At 40.7% G+C, this 13795-nt stretch overlaps 1 protein-coding gene across 3 annotated transcripts in view; it reads right to left on the bottom strand.

The window, feature by feature from the left end:
• LIN28B (lin-28 homolog B) overlaps nucleotides 1-13795 on the bottom strand; it is a 132943-nt gene that overhangs the window by 72850 nt on the left and 46298 nt on the right. For all 3 annotated transcript variants that reach the window (XM_019499942.2, XM_059732418.1, XM_059732412.1), the window contains one exon: nucleotides 9679-9863. In XM_019499942.2, coding sequence (XP_019355487.1) covers nucleotides 9679-9863 — 185 coding nt within the window. The remainder of the gene's footprint in view (nucleotides 1-9678; nucleotides 9864-13795) is intronic.

Genomic DNA, 13795 nt, shown 5'->3' with positions numbered 1-13795 from the left:
GCATAGAAGATCTAGCACTATGAGACCCAGTACCCATAAAATTATGAATGGATGGAGATCAAAGAAAATAAATATTTTAGCTTAGCAGTTGGCAATCTTTTCAGACCATGAGCTGGAAAGATCCAGCTTGGATCAGAGGCCCATGGGCACTAGGACTTGTCCACTGCCATTGCTCCTCCTTGCCATGTCATGAGGAAAACTTCTGCTGCTGCATCATGGGGAAAGCATAAGCTTCTGCATTTCTCCACCAATGAATGCTGCTGAAGCCCCACAATTGTCAAGTGCTGGATTTGGCCCACAGGCACAGGTTTTCATTTTGATGCTGCTTCTCTTGTATACAACTGCTTCCTTGAACTAGCCCATAAGAACATTACCTTCCCATCCTGCATATCCTTGTTCTAGAATCTAGATCTTTTTCTACTGAGGCATCTACTGAGGTAGAGGGGTAATTCAGGTAACTAAGATGACACAAAACGACATTCAGTGTCCAACTGCGCGCTACCTCCTGCCCCTGCTCAGCATTTGGCCACACACTACCTGCCTGCTCTGTTCCATTCCAGCCGCTAGAGGTACTTAGACTAAAAAAGTCAAAATGCGGGGTACTTCCTCAGATGGAACAGTTTCAAACTAACATTGCCTCCTTCTAGGAGAGCACCCTCACCAATAAGCTACAGGTTTTAATTCTGGTTTGAAGATATGATTCACCATTCTGTTGAAGCTTTTGACTTTGCATAAAAGAACCAAAGAACCAAACATGAGCTGAATCCAAGAGGAAGCATGATGTCATTGCCTAATGGTTAGGGCACTTTCCAGGGAGGTAGCTGTCACATAATTTGTCCTTGGAGCAGGAAGTGGAACCAATGTCAGCACCCCCTCTCACATGAACGTTATAACCAGTAGATTAAAAATTCATTTTACCTCTCATGTTGAACAATATCTTACAGCTGGGTGGTTAAGACACTCTCCTGGGAGTATGGCCTTGAATCAGGCAGAGGAAGGAACAACCTCTCACATCCTAAGTAATTTCTCTAGCAATTGAGTTCCTGGATAAAAAAGGCCACTATGGCCACTGTCATTCTTTTAATAAAAAGGGGTGATTCTGGTCTTTTTTGGAAAAAAGAGCTTAGGAACCTGGACTCAGGAAAGGGTTCTGGGCTGTGATTCCTGCCTGTACAGAGGCACCTCACAGTACCACCATGACACCTAAATCTGGAGTGGGTTGAGGACATAATTCTGTCCTCATAAGTTTGCTACTGACAACCCACTGAATGTGCTATATTTGTTGTATCCAATTGTAGACACTCATTATACAGGGAGTCTAGATACCTAACCTGGGGCACTGGATTCCTTTGTGGGTTTGGGTCAGAGTCTAGTTTCCCTCTGGATGGTACTTAGCTGACGTAGGCACAACACCAGCCACAAAATTAACTTTTCTTTCCCTACAGTTCCCTGATTCATTCACTATACATAAATAATAAACAGCAACATTACTCTCTTTGACCCAAAATTCCAGGTGCTTTCTTTAAATGCAGAAAGAAAGCCCTGTTTTCTTAAGCACAGGAAGGCCCAAGCAATCAAAGTTTTCCTTGCTCACAGTCCCAAGTCCTTTATCCAGTATCCTACCCTCTATGCTCCACATACCAGTGCTTGTGCAGACGGTGCTAAAATTCCCTTCTCCTTTGTTTCTATGTTCTCTCTTTCCTTTGTCTGAGCTGTCTCAAACAAAAACCCAGCCCAAATAAAATCCTGCCAAGCTCAGATTGCTAAACAACCATGGATTTACTTTCACTTTTGAGAGGACGTATGCTTAACTGTCCCTTACAGTTATACTAAATGAAAATCAATGGTTAAACAAGGCTTAAACCAAGTGAAATGGGCTGCAGCAGAAGCACAGGCTGGCCCTTCATTAAAAGGGGCAATTCCTGTATGTGGCTAGGAAGCCACATGACAGAAAGGGGGTGGGGACCTTGAGGCCTATAAGCCCAGAGCCTGGGCCAGGGCAGGTAACTTGGCCCTGCAGGCAGCAGGGAGAGGAGCTCCTACTAAAAGGCCAGGGCCTGAGCCCCAACAGGGACAAAGAGGCAAGCTCCAGCCAAGAGGGCCATGGCCTGAGCCCTAAGCAGAGTGAAATGGGCCAAGGGCCCAAGCAGAATGAGACAGGCCATGGGCCAGACGAGGCTGAGACTCAGAAGCTGGGCCACAGGAAGTAGGCCAAGGCTGGCAGTCAACAGTGAGAGTAACCAGTGGGCTAAAGCTAGGAGGATTGAAGCCCACACAAGGTGGTGCATGGATCAAGAGTAATATGTGAGGCATGGGCATGGCTGTAGGGGAGAAAGGAGGCCGTGAATAGCCCTGAAGGCAACTGGTGCCCTGACACACTGATGGGGTCTAGGCACTGAAGAATAGGACTGGGGGCCAGCTGGGTACAGGAGGTACTCACTGGCCAAGGCAGGCTATGGCTCATTCAGGGACCCTGTGGCAGCCTCCCTTCTATAACAGGAAATAATTCCATCAAGGCATGGCAGGCGAGAGGAAAAGGGAGGGTATCCCAGGGAGATGAATGAGGCAGGAGCCATGTGGCCACCAGGGGGCATCACACCCACCCTTGGTGCACTGTTCTGTAACACCAAGCTATAGTAATATTTATGAATATAGCATTTCAAGATAAAATTTCATTCTTCCAAGTAGACAGTGTCCCTTTAAAAACTATAACCTCAACTGCTCAATACAAAATGACAGTTAGAAAACAAGACTTTTATACATAAAAAGGAAAGGAAAGTACAAAGAAGAGGGAAGTCCACAGGAAAAGCCAAGTAATTTTGATTATTATAACCATGAAAAAGAAAGAAGATAAGATGATTGAAGTATAACAGTATCTAACTGAATGGCTTAAAAGTACTGTCCCATTCTCAGCTAATCACACTAGGACCTTAAAGTATTCAAAAAACATAGCAGAACTAAGAGAATGTCCTACTTCAAAAACACACACGGGATTCTGAAACCAATTTATGTATTTAAGGATCCATTTGCTTGTAAAAAAATTATTGTTTTCATAGATGTTTCCATTCTACTTGATGCTGCATAAAAATGACACCTTCCTACTCAATACATCTGTTCCTTGAATGCATTATATCCCCCTGGACTTTAGAGACAGGTTTGGATTGCTTATTTAATTTAAGAAATTCGGGATCTGTTAATTTTTGCACATACCTCCTCAACAAAACTGTTAACCAGACAACCCCTGCTCTGGTCTTATTCATGCAAACTCCTAGTGAAGTCAGTAAGAATTTGTTTGGGAAAAGCTTAGTAAAGTGTGGGTACATTTCAGGTTTAACATGGTTCTGAGGCACTTATTAAAAGCACAGCAAGTAGAAAAAATACACATGACTTCATTGGGTCATCAATAGGATCTAAAGCTAGGACTTCTTTATAAACAGCACAAACTCCTATCCCTTGAGCTCATGGAATAACCAGTATCATTATTTTGACTGTTCTGTAAATTAAGCTCTAGAGAGATATGCAGCCCTCCCATCTTCATCAGAGTTCAAATTACTTCTGTGGGATGATAACCAGCAGGAAAATTCTGGAAATCAAAATTCCTGTGGCCTATTACAGGTTCCAGAGGGGACTGTGATCTAAGATAGCACAGGCAAACACAATGATGTAGCACAGGCAGTATGACTGGTGAGACTTGATTGTTTCATACTAGAGACCTGGCTTTGACCTCAGCTCTCAGAGAAGTGATGTTGGGTGACTTCTTACTTTGTGCCATTTTCAAAATAGTGAGGATGTGGAGGAAGGAATATTTGCCTGCTTCCTTAAATAGTATATGAGACCTTGCTCAATAAGAAGAGCTGTGAACTACACCGACTATGAACACTAGTCAAGGTCTCTTGGCTCACAACCCAGCCCACTTGCCTTTGGGACAAAAGGTTCTGAGAGAGGGGAGGAGTTTGTCCTGTTTGGAGTCTGTCCTGTGAAGCTATAGTCTTGTGCCTACCAAACTAAGACCTGGAAGTATGCTCATGCATTTTTCTTGTATGAATGCCGTGTTATTGGGAAATGCTTAGTGCAGACGGAAAGTTTTGAGAATTTAGTGACCCTTCTGGCCTACTCTTTGGCTGCATCTAAATGAGATGCTGACTGTGCAGTTGTTATATCACAGTCGTTTAGTACTTGTCTATAAAAGTGCTAAATGACTGCGCAGTAGCATTGCCAAATGGCTTTTAGGTGACGCTGACTGCGCAGTACCTTGTTACTATTGCACAGTAGTGTCACATCATGCATTATGCTACACAACGCTACAGTGCAGTAGTAATGAGCCACTGCACAGTCAGCATCTCATGTAGAGACAGCCTGTGTCTTGTGCATCACTTCATGTAATGCATCAAAAAAATATCCAAAAGGATATTTATTTCTCTCCAGGTTTAAGAATGGTTTTCACTACATCTTACAGTTATCTTTTGAAGTTAGTTGTCAAGGAAAAAAATAGAAAAGGGAAACAAGAGAATTGTAGGAGACCTCCTCCACTGGGGAGAGATCTCACACAGAAGTTGGGAGACAGCAGACAAGGAAGAGTTGGAAAATTATTTTTGAAAAATTGAGAAGAAATACACCAAAAATGGCACCAAAATGGGGAAAGAGAAACTAGTAGAAATAAGATGGTAGGATGAGGAACTAGTAGAAATAAGGTGGTAATGCATAAAATCTAAAATTCCTAGACCAAGGGAAAGAAAAAGATAAAAGTTCATCATTTTGGAATGTATATTTTATGTGATTTTTTTTTGAGAGGCAATGTGATTAAAGTTGACTGAGCAAAAACTGAAAGCCAGCAAATCACTGAATTACTTAACTTCTGTGTCTGCTTCCTTCTCTGTCAAGCAGCAGAACTGTAAACATTTTCTACTTCACAAGTGAGTATAAGAAAACTGAACCTGTTGGGAGTGATGTATTGCCCTCTCATATCCAAAGCATACTATGCCTAACTAATCCAAGACATTTCTCTTGAGAGCTGTTCCCTCCTGTGACACTGACCTGCCCCTATCACGTGGGTTCTCCCCTCTTTTAAGACCTCCTGCCAGCTTTGCCTCCTAACTCATTCTTCTGGCTTCTCTAGAGTCTTTACCCTACTCAGCTTCCATATGTGGGTCCATCTGTTTCTCCCACTGAAGCATAACCTCTTTCTTTATCAATTCTTATTCCCCTGCCCTTGTTCATCTCTCTTCCTCTCTCTCTTCCCTTCTATGCTCCATTCCATACCATCCTCACAAAAATCCTTCACCATCTGAGAAACTGCTTCCCTAGCAAATCAACACAGGGGGATGAATCTGCAGTGACCAGCCACTACATCATGTAATGTTTTAATTTCCTGCCCTGTACACCTGGCAGCTGCACCACAACATGGCAGTAACAGCTGGGGGGCTGGACATCATACCACTGTAGCAGCAGCAGCAGCTGGAGACAGGCAAACACTGCTGCAGCTGCTGAGTCCCTAACACAGGTAAAATTTGCTATCCTGCCCCTGGTTTGCTAAGGGTGCAAAATGTGTTCGTTACTCCTCTGTATCCCATCACTTTTAAAATTAATCTCCGATTTGCATACGTGTGTGCTAAAAATGTCCAGTGGCACATAATCAGTTATATGTATTCTATTATTGAACAACAGCCCCAAGAATTAAATTTGCAATAAAGTTTTATAGAGATAAGCTTTTATATTTAGCAACAGACAGTGCGGTCCTTCTAACCTACTGCAAGGGTTACTACAATGAAATTCCTGGATTCCATTAGGAATTTTTCTAAATAATGCATTCCTAATTTAGAATATTACATTTTTTGTTACACTTAATTTTTGATATTGCTTTGACAGTGGGTCTACTCAGGCTAGCTAATGCATGTTTGATAACAGGTTAAAATACCAGTGAAGACAAGGCAATGTGGGTTATAACTAAAGTTAGCAGTTCACATACAACCCCAGGCAGCTGTAGAGGCTTTATGCTGAGCTGATAACCTGAGTTTAAAACTCAAAATGCCTTATCTTCACTACTATTTAATTAACTCAGATTAATTAAACTGCCCAAAGAGCTCACTTTTTTTTTTTTTTTTTGCAGACTAGCCCTGAGTTCAGTTGTTTTTTCCTTGCTGTTCCCTCCTGAGATTTTTTCTTTTCTTATTTGTTGTTAGTTGTCCATGTTTAAAAAAAAAATACTGTGACTGAAATGTGCCCTGCAAAGCAGATTCAACACAGCAGGCTATTCAAAGCACCCAGCCTTGTGCACTAATAGGACTGCTGAACCCTGAAAACCCTAGAAGCCTGCTAACTAATAACCAGTTAATTTTCGCTGGTCCAGTGCCAGGAGGGCTGCAGGAGACACTTAGTTACATACACACTCTGACAAAGGATCAATCTCCAGGCATGCAAGTATGTAAAACAAAACAGCAAATAGATTTACAACTAGCAAAGCAGTTTCCCCATTTCTGTTTTTCTCGCATTAAACAGATTGGCAAATGCACTATATTCTTTCTTGAAAAAAGGCATCATCATTTAATATCAAACTTTTAACACCTTTAATTACTTTTCCTGAAGCTTCCCAGAAATATTTAACGTGGCCTAAATTATAACAATAAATAAATAAATAAAAACATAAAAACTTATTTTTAATTTTGGTTTCTTTTCCCTCTTTGGAACATCACATTGAGGTTGTGGCCCAGATTCTGATTTATTTTAGTATTAAGACACAGTAATTTTGTCAGCTTTTGTACACAGGGAAATCAGTATGCTGTAAGCTAACACCTTAACTTACAAAATGGCTGTATGAACAGTCTTAAAGCACATTGACAACTTGCAGACATTTAAAAAAAATAAAATAAAATAAAGTACTTTATCTGAAGCAGCAGCATGTTACTTTGACCCAGCTTACCCAGCATCTGTATAGATCAGGTGCTTCAACTGGGCTTTTTGGCACTTTTGTCTAAAGCTGAGTCAATTAGATAAAAGCAGTCCGGAGTGGCCCATACTGTCCAGCCACCCTGGACAGGTGCTCTCTGGGGGCTTGCAGGGCCCAATCCTGTGCACCCAAGCAACAGCAATTCCCACACAGGATCAGGCACCTTAAGCCCTGGGAGTGCCTGCCCAACTTCCTCTACATACACTGAAGTACCCCCAGATCTCCAGGGTGGTGAGGAGGGTGTCTCCATAAGCAGGGAAAGTTGAAGATTCCCTGCTTAGACAGACACACCCTGGAGATTCCCAGGGGAGTGGGGAAGGCTAAGCAGGTGTTCCCCATGCTTGAAGGGTCTGATCCTGCACAAGAATTCCTAGGATGTGCAGGAATGGGCCCTTCAAACCCCAAGAGAATGCACTGTCTGTTGTCCTGCAGCATTAATGGCCAGAACAAAAAGTTGATGTGAGTTTCACCCAATGAAGTGGATCAGCTGAACTGGGACAAATGTGGGAAACAGTTGTGTGTACACATAGAATGGATTTAGGCTTCTGGGCATACCAAAGGTCTCATTAAGGAAATTTTCTCCTATGCAATGCTGAAATATAATTATTATATGGTCATATGTTCAATCAAAACAATTTGTTCTTCAAACCAAGTAAAGCCACTAATTGTGAATGAAGTTACAAATGTCAACTTGAGACATTTGTTACAGGTGGGGATAGAGTTTATCTTTTTTCAAAACACAAGAAAAAAGTGGGGTTTTTTCCCCCTTTTCACACTCCCCAGTTCAGCGATTCTCAACCAAGGTGCTACAGCTTGTCCCTACCTGGTTGAGCTCCCCCTGCCTATTGCCTGGCCCCTTTGAAAGGAGTAAGCACTGTAATATATAAATTAGGGGTGCACTGATAGAGATTTTGGGAGCTCATACCAATAGCTGATTTTTAAGGAAGCATATTGGTTGATACTGATCTGATCTCCAATACACAGGTGTCCAGCTGGTAAGTCTGTTGTGGTGGAAGGGGAGGAGGAAGGAAGGGGCGTGGGCATGTCGGGGGGTAGATCAACACCCCCCACAGTGAGGGAAAGAGTAGAGCGTGGGATGGAGCTGCGGCATGTCCAAGGGGCACGGGGGCGGGGTATGAACGACACATGCCCCTGGCATGCACCTCCTACGTGTTGCCCCTGGGGGGGTGATCCTGCCACTGAGCACATCCTGGGAGGGCATGGGGCAGGCTGCAGCTCTGGACTGGGACCAGGGCTGCACTGGGCTCTTTTTTTCCCCTGGGGAGCCAGCATTTTATTTTTATTACGTTTTTTTTTATTGTTGATTTTGTGGATTTTGCAGACAATCCTGAATTTCAGGGTTTCTGCAAAATTCATGAAACCATGAGTTAAGTAGGTCCCTACTCATGGGACTCTTTTAAATAAATAAGAACCATTTGGAGCACACAAGAAAGGACACTTATACCAGTCAATCAAAATGAAAACTTGACCTAAGCCTAAAAAGTTTCCCATGGTCACAGAGCAGCAGTAAATTATATTTTATGGCTTGGTCCTTTAAGAGAAAAGGCAGAAGGCAAGAGAAACAACTTGAATCAGTACCAATCCTTGAATTTTTACTTAAAAAAAAGAAAAAGAAAATGAACCTTTTAGCTATGTTAGAGACTATGGGAAACTCATCTACTCCCACTTGAAATGAAAGGCAGGGGATCCTGCCTCCAAATAGCCAGAGGTCATGCTATCTGACTTATTACTTGTGAGGGTGGAAGATAAGTTAGACAGTTAGGTTCTTCTGTTGGTCCTTTTCTACTTCCAAATGGTACTTGTTTGTGTTAGTACCTGCAGCAAGAGACACATAAGCCATACTACCCTGGTAAGCTACATATTCCATTGAATAATTTGGATGCTCAGGTCTAGCTACTAGAGAATACAGTAAGCATATTCACTCCTCAAAATACTCTTCCCTTGTTCCCTAGTACTGTACTTATTGGCTGGGCAAAGCCATAGGATGCAAGGAGACTCACACAGCACTAAAAGTCATATATTATAATAGCTATTGAGAAGAAAGATGCCCTCTTGGAATAAGGACAGCCTTTATGGATGAATAGTCAAGAATAGTATGAAACGTGTTTGGATCATTAGAGGCAAAGTTGGAGTAGACGCAAACGGATATAGTGACAGATGCTTATCTAGCATGAGTGGATACAGCTCTAGGATCTAGCCTATAATGGGGTAAAAGGTACTTACAGAACTGTTCTCCAGACCTTCAGACATTAAGGCTTTTGGAAGTATGCAGAATTTTTTAATAAAGTGAAAATACAATATCTGATTATGCATCTAATTAATACTAAGTTTTCAATCTAAGCAACACTAAATAAATATTAACTTCACGTACAGAATGCTACAGATGTACATTCAACAAAACAGGCTCCATACAACCTTTTCAGCATATATTAATCTCTACACTCATTTTAAGGCTGACCTCTGTTTTTAGCCTATTTTCAAAATAGCTTTATATTCCTTCACAATGCAGTATGCAAGGCTTTTTAAAAAAAAACAGGTCAAGTCAGTGAAATATGTGTATAGGTACAGATTACTACATCTAATCAAACTACCTAGCTACAAGCAAACCAAATTTGCACAGAACGACCTCCTTTCCCAAATAAATAAGTACTGATAAAACAATTTTCAGGAAAAACGATGAGAAAATGGTAAAGGGAACAAAGTGACATAATTACCTATCTCCCTTTGGTTTTCTTTTTTGTACTGTCTTCCCTTTGGGTCGTCTCTCACTTCCTAAGCAGGGGCTCCCACCTGGGCCCGTTACCCGTATTGATTCAAGGCCTTTGGAAGATTTCTTAAAAGTAAATTCCACTGGTTCTCCTTCTTTTAGGCTTCTAAATCCTTCCATGTAAAGCCTGCTCTGCAAAAAGGAAAAATATACTTGGTTACCATTGCCTTAAAACTGCATTGACAATAAAAACAACAGGACACCCCTTTTTATCCTGCTTTGCTGATACTATAGTCTACTGCTTGTGCTGGGGTTTCCTTAACAAGATGCATTAAAAGATGCAACAATTACAGACATGGGTAAAACTTCCTCCAAGCTCAATAAACAATTAGATTATCTTGTTTCAATGTTGTCAATATCCAAAAATATTTTCCTTTTCTGTACTGAATGATAGGAATACAAGGCTGAAAAGCAAATTCGAAGAGTGGTAATTCTACACAATTCTTTGTAGAAGTTCTCTGAAGCTTCAGGCACTTTTAACAGAAAATGTGAGGAACAGCATGAGCAAATATTGCCTTCTTAGTCAACCTCGATAATGAACTCTAGTTTATGACTAAAACACAAAAGACAGGAAAAACTAAAAGATCAAATTTCAAACTCATAAAACTAAAGTATAGTGAGCAAAAAGAACAAAAATGGAATTACTAAACATAGACATTGGATCTTTGATACATTATAATCTGCCTGGCAACTGACTCCCCAGCCCAGCCGCTGGCTTCTTTACTTTTCATTCCATCCAGGAAGAGCACACACCAACTGATGAAACGTCCTTAGCCTGACGAAGGGTTTTTGAACTCGAAAGCTTGCTTAATAACTATTCTCCAACCATTTGGGTTGGTCTAATAAAAGATATCAAATTCACCCAAGGAACCTTGTCTGCCAAAGGGAAATTCAGGCATTTCAAGGGAATCTCAGACTTTGTGTAGAATACTAGTAAAACATGTCTGGTTAGTATAATTTCACTATGGAATTGTTCTTTCAACCACAGAAAAGCAAGTCATCACCAGGATATGGTAAAGAAAATAGCAATAGTGATGATCTTTCGGTATATATGAATGGGTTTTGGCACTGATTTCAGTGGAGCCATAAAGTTATCCCTCATCTCAAATCTCCTAAATGCTGCTGAGCAATGGAGGCTACCAGCTCCATTGATTGAAACAACTAATCTATTTTGCCTGGATATGAATTCACTCACACAGGCAGCAGTATCTTTCAGCTTTTCAGCAGGTACTGAGAAACACCCCAGTAAGAGTACAGGATGTTTGACCCAAAACACCATATACATGTTTCCCAAGTCAAAGGCATAAAGCCAAGTGTTCCAAATAGGGGAGTTGTTGGACCACAGACTGTATTGTTCACAAAAGGCACTAGTTAGGCTGGTATGCACCTGTCTTTATTTCCTAGTGACTACGGAGATGGGTATAGCAGTACTTTCTGTGCATTTTTAACAATAAATTCATGCAGTTTTAAATTAAAATAATGCCAGCATACTAAACATTTTTCCAAGTCTTATATTTTAGAAAGCACATTGTGAGAGACTGAAATGTTATATACTGTACCTATTCAAATCCAAGATGAAAGGGTGGGGTGTGGGAGGTAGGGGGAAATGGAAGCAGCTGCTGCAGCTCTGACTCTAACCCTGACTGGCTTTCCCCACTTCAGTGGCAGGGGAGGGCGAATTTAAGATGTCCCCCCAATAATTAGATTCTATACATAGAAAATTATAAGAAATGCGTACATTTTCCATGTATAGAATCTAAGTATTGGGGGAACATCTTAAATTCGAAGTCATCTTGGATTTGGGTAAATGTGGTGTTTCATTTTGCTTTTTTGAAAAAAAAGTTTTGTTAGAAATATATAAATGTTTTTATTTAGCAAAGAAGCACTGATAGTTTAAATGCATTTTGCATTTCTCCACTTTAACAAGGCTTTTGTTTTCAAGTAATACACAAAACCTATTAAGAACACGTATTACATTTAAAAGAGAAAGCCATGGAACAGCTACCACACTGATAATCAGCTGTTAAACGTGTAGTATTTTTTCACACATTCATTGCTTATTGTGTGAAGAGAAAAAAAACCCCACTTAGCTTCTCACTGTACCCTGCTTTAATACATCTCAACAGCTCCACAGTAATATAGATGGACATGGCACCAGTCTGATTTATAGTATAAATGCTCATTATGTTGTCAGCCAGGACATAAGATTCTTAGAGGATGCAGCCATGATTCTGAAGAATGATGAAGGAAAATGGTCTAGAAACAAATAGGAAAGATGAAATGCCAACCATTTAAAATGTTTTTAAGAGATTTGGTTAAAAAATTTACATTTCCAATATAAGATACATATAATAGTTTCCCTACTAGTTCATTATTTTAAAAGATAACATCCTATAATTATATCTGTGAATGTAAGCAAAGCTCTGAACTAAAGGACAATTCCCACTGATATCAGTGGGGCTTTGAATATATTTATCCCTAGTCACAGAAGTAGGGGTTGAGAACCAAACAAAGGAAACAACTAAAAAACAAACCAAAAACAACCCCTCCCTGCCACATAAACTCACACATACTGCCTTTTCATTACAGTAATCTTCATTATTGCTATACTAGTTAGCCACTACACATAAGTATAATTTTTAATCTGACAGTATTCCTTTTAAGACACCTATTATTCTTTGGCATTATAGCCTATGCTGTAAAGTCACATACATCTTGAAACCTAACAATGGATCAGCTGCAAAACCCTATGATTTCAGGAGAGTAACAAACAGAAGAAGATTTAATAACAAAGATAACATGTTCTTGAAAAAAATCTCTCTTACCATATAAACAAAGAGAGGGAAATATACAACAAACATAGACCCTATTAGCAGAATTATCCTAAAAAAGAATGTTTTCTTGATGGTGTCAGTGGGTGCTGAAAACTCTCACTTAAACCCACAAAAGGGAGGAAATTCTGAGTTAAGGCCCTTTATGAGGATCTATTCTCCTCTTGATATGCGTGCGTAACTCCTATTAACATGGGAGTAGGAAGGGGAGAATAGGCTCCTATAATGAGCCCTAATTCAGAAGTTCCTTTCTTTTGTGGATTTCAAGTCAGAGAAACACCTGCTGATGCAGCCAGGAAATTCTTTGAAAAAATATTCTGTTTAGGGGTAATTCCTCTTAAATAGTTTATATTTTATGTATATACTTGTCCCTGTATTAATTGTTCACTACAATGTTCAAGTAAAATCAGTGTGCTCTATACTTTGCTGAGAGAAAGACAGTTTCCATCTCAAATTGTTTACCAGACCCAGACACCAACCAAATCAAGTACTGCAGCCTAAAAATGTTAAGGAATTTTCCCACCATGGATATAGTACCAGTACAACTCCAGCTATGCTAACAGTGGTGGGAGCCCGTGCAGACTCACAGGACACAGCAAATCTTGGATCTCTACTAGTATGATCCTACCTGTGCTTAAACCAAAACCAGACTAATTCCCCTTTTTTATAGACAACAGTGTCACTGGAGGTGAGGATATCTGGCATCAGTGGGATAAGCTGCAGATAATCATCCAAGAATTCAGTAGCTGATATTCTGAAAAGGTCCTGGAGAAAAAGTATTTTTTGGAGGGGTTTTGTGGGGGTTTTATTTTTAGTTTAAATGCTCCACTTAAAATCACCATATGCAACTATAAATTTCCAACCCCCCCCACCCCCCAAAAAAACAAAACAAAACAAAATAAAACACAAACCTCAGATACTAAGGACAGTACACCTCTGTGCTAAGTTGTGATGGGGAGCAGAAAGTGCAGTAAGCCAAGCCTGGTGTGTGCGGGATTGCAGCAAAGAAGCTCAGGTTACCCACTAGGTAAAGAGGAAACCCCTGTATATGGCTAGGGAACCACATGACCAGAAGAGGTGGGACTTAGAGGTATATAAGCCCAGGGGCTGAGGCAAAAGGGGCAGTTGGGCCTTGTAGACTGCAGGGAGAGGAGCTCCTGAGGAAGATAGCTGTAGGAGACAGATTGCCAAGTAGCTGAGTTGTCCCACCAGAGCTGGAAAGAGGAAGCTAAA

Source organism: Alligator mississippiensis, chromosome 1, assembly GCF_030867095.1.
Source record: "Alligator mississippiensis isolate rAllMis1 chromosome 1, rAllMis1, whole genome shotgun sequence".
Lineage (NCBI taxonomy): Eukaryota > Metazoa > Chordata > Crocodylia > Alligatoridae > Alligator > Alligator mississippiensis.
The sequence above is the reverse complement of the archived record's forward strand: the minus strand, read 5'-3'. Positions and strand labels throughout refer to the sequence as shown.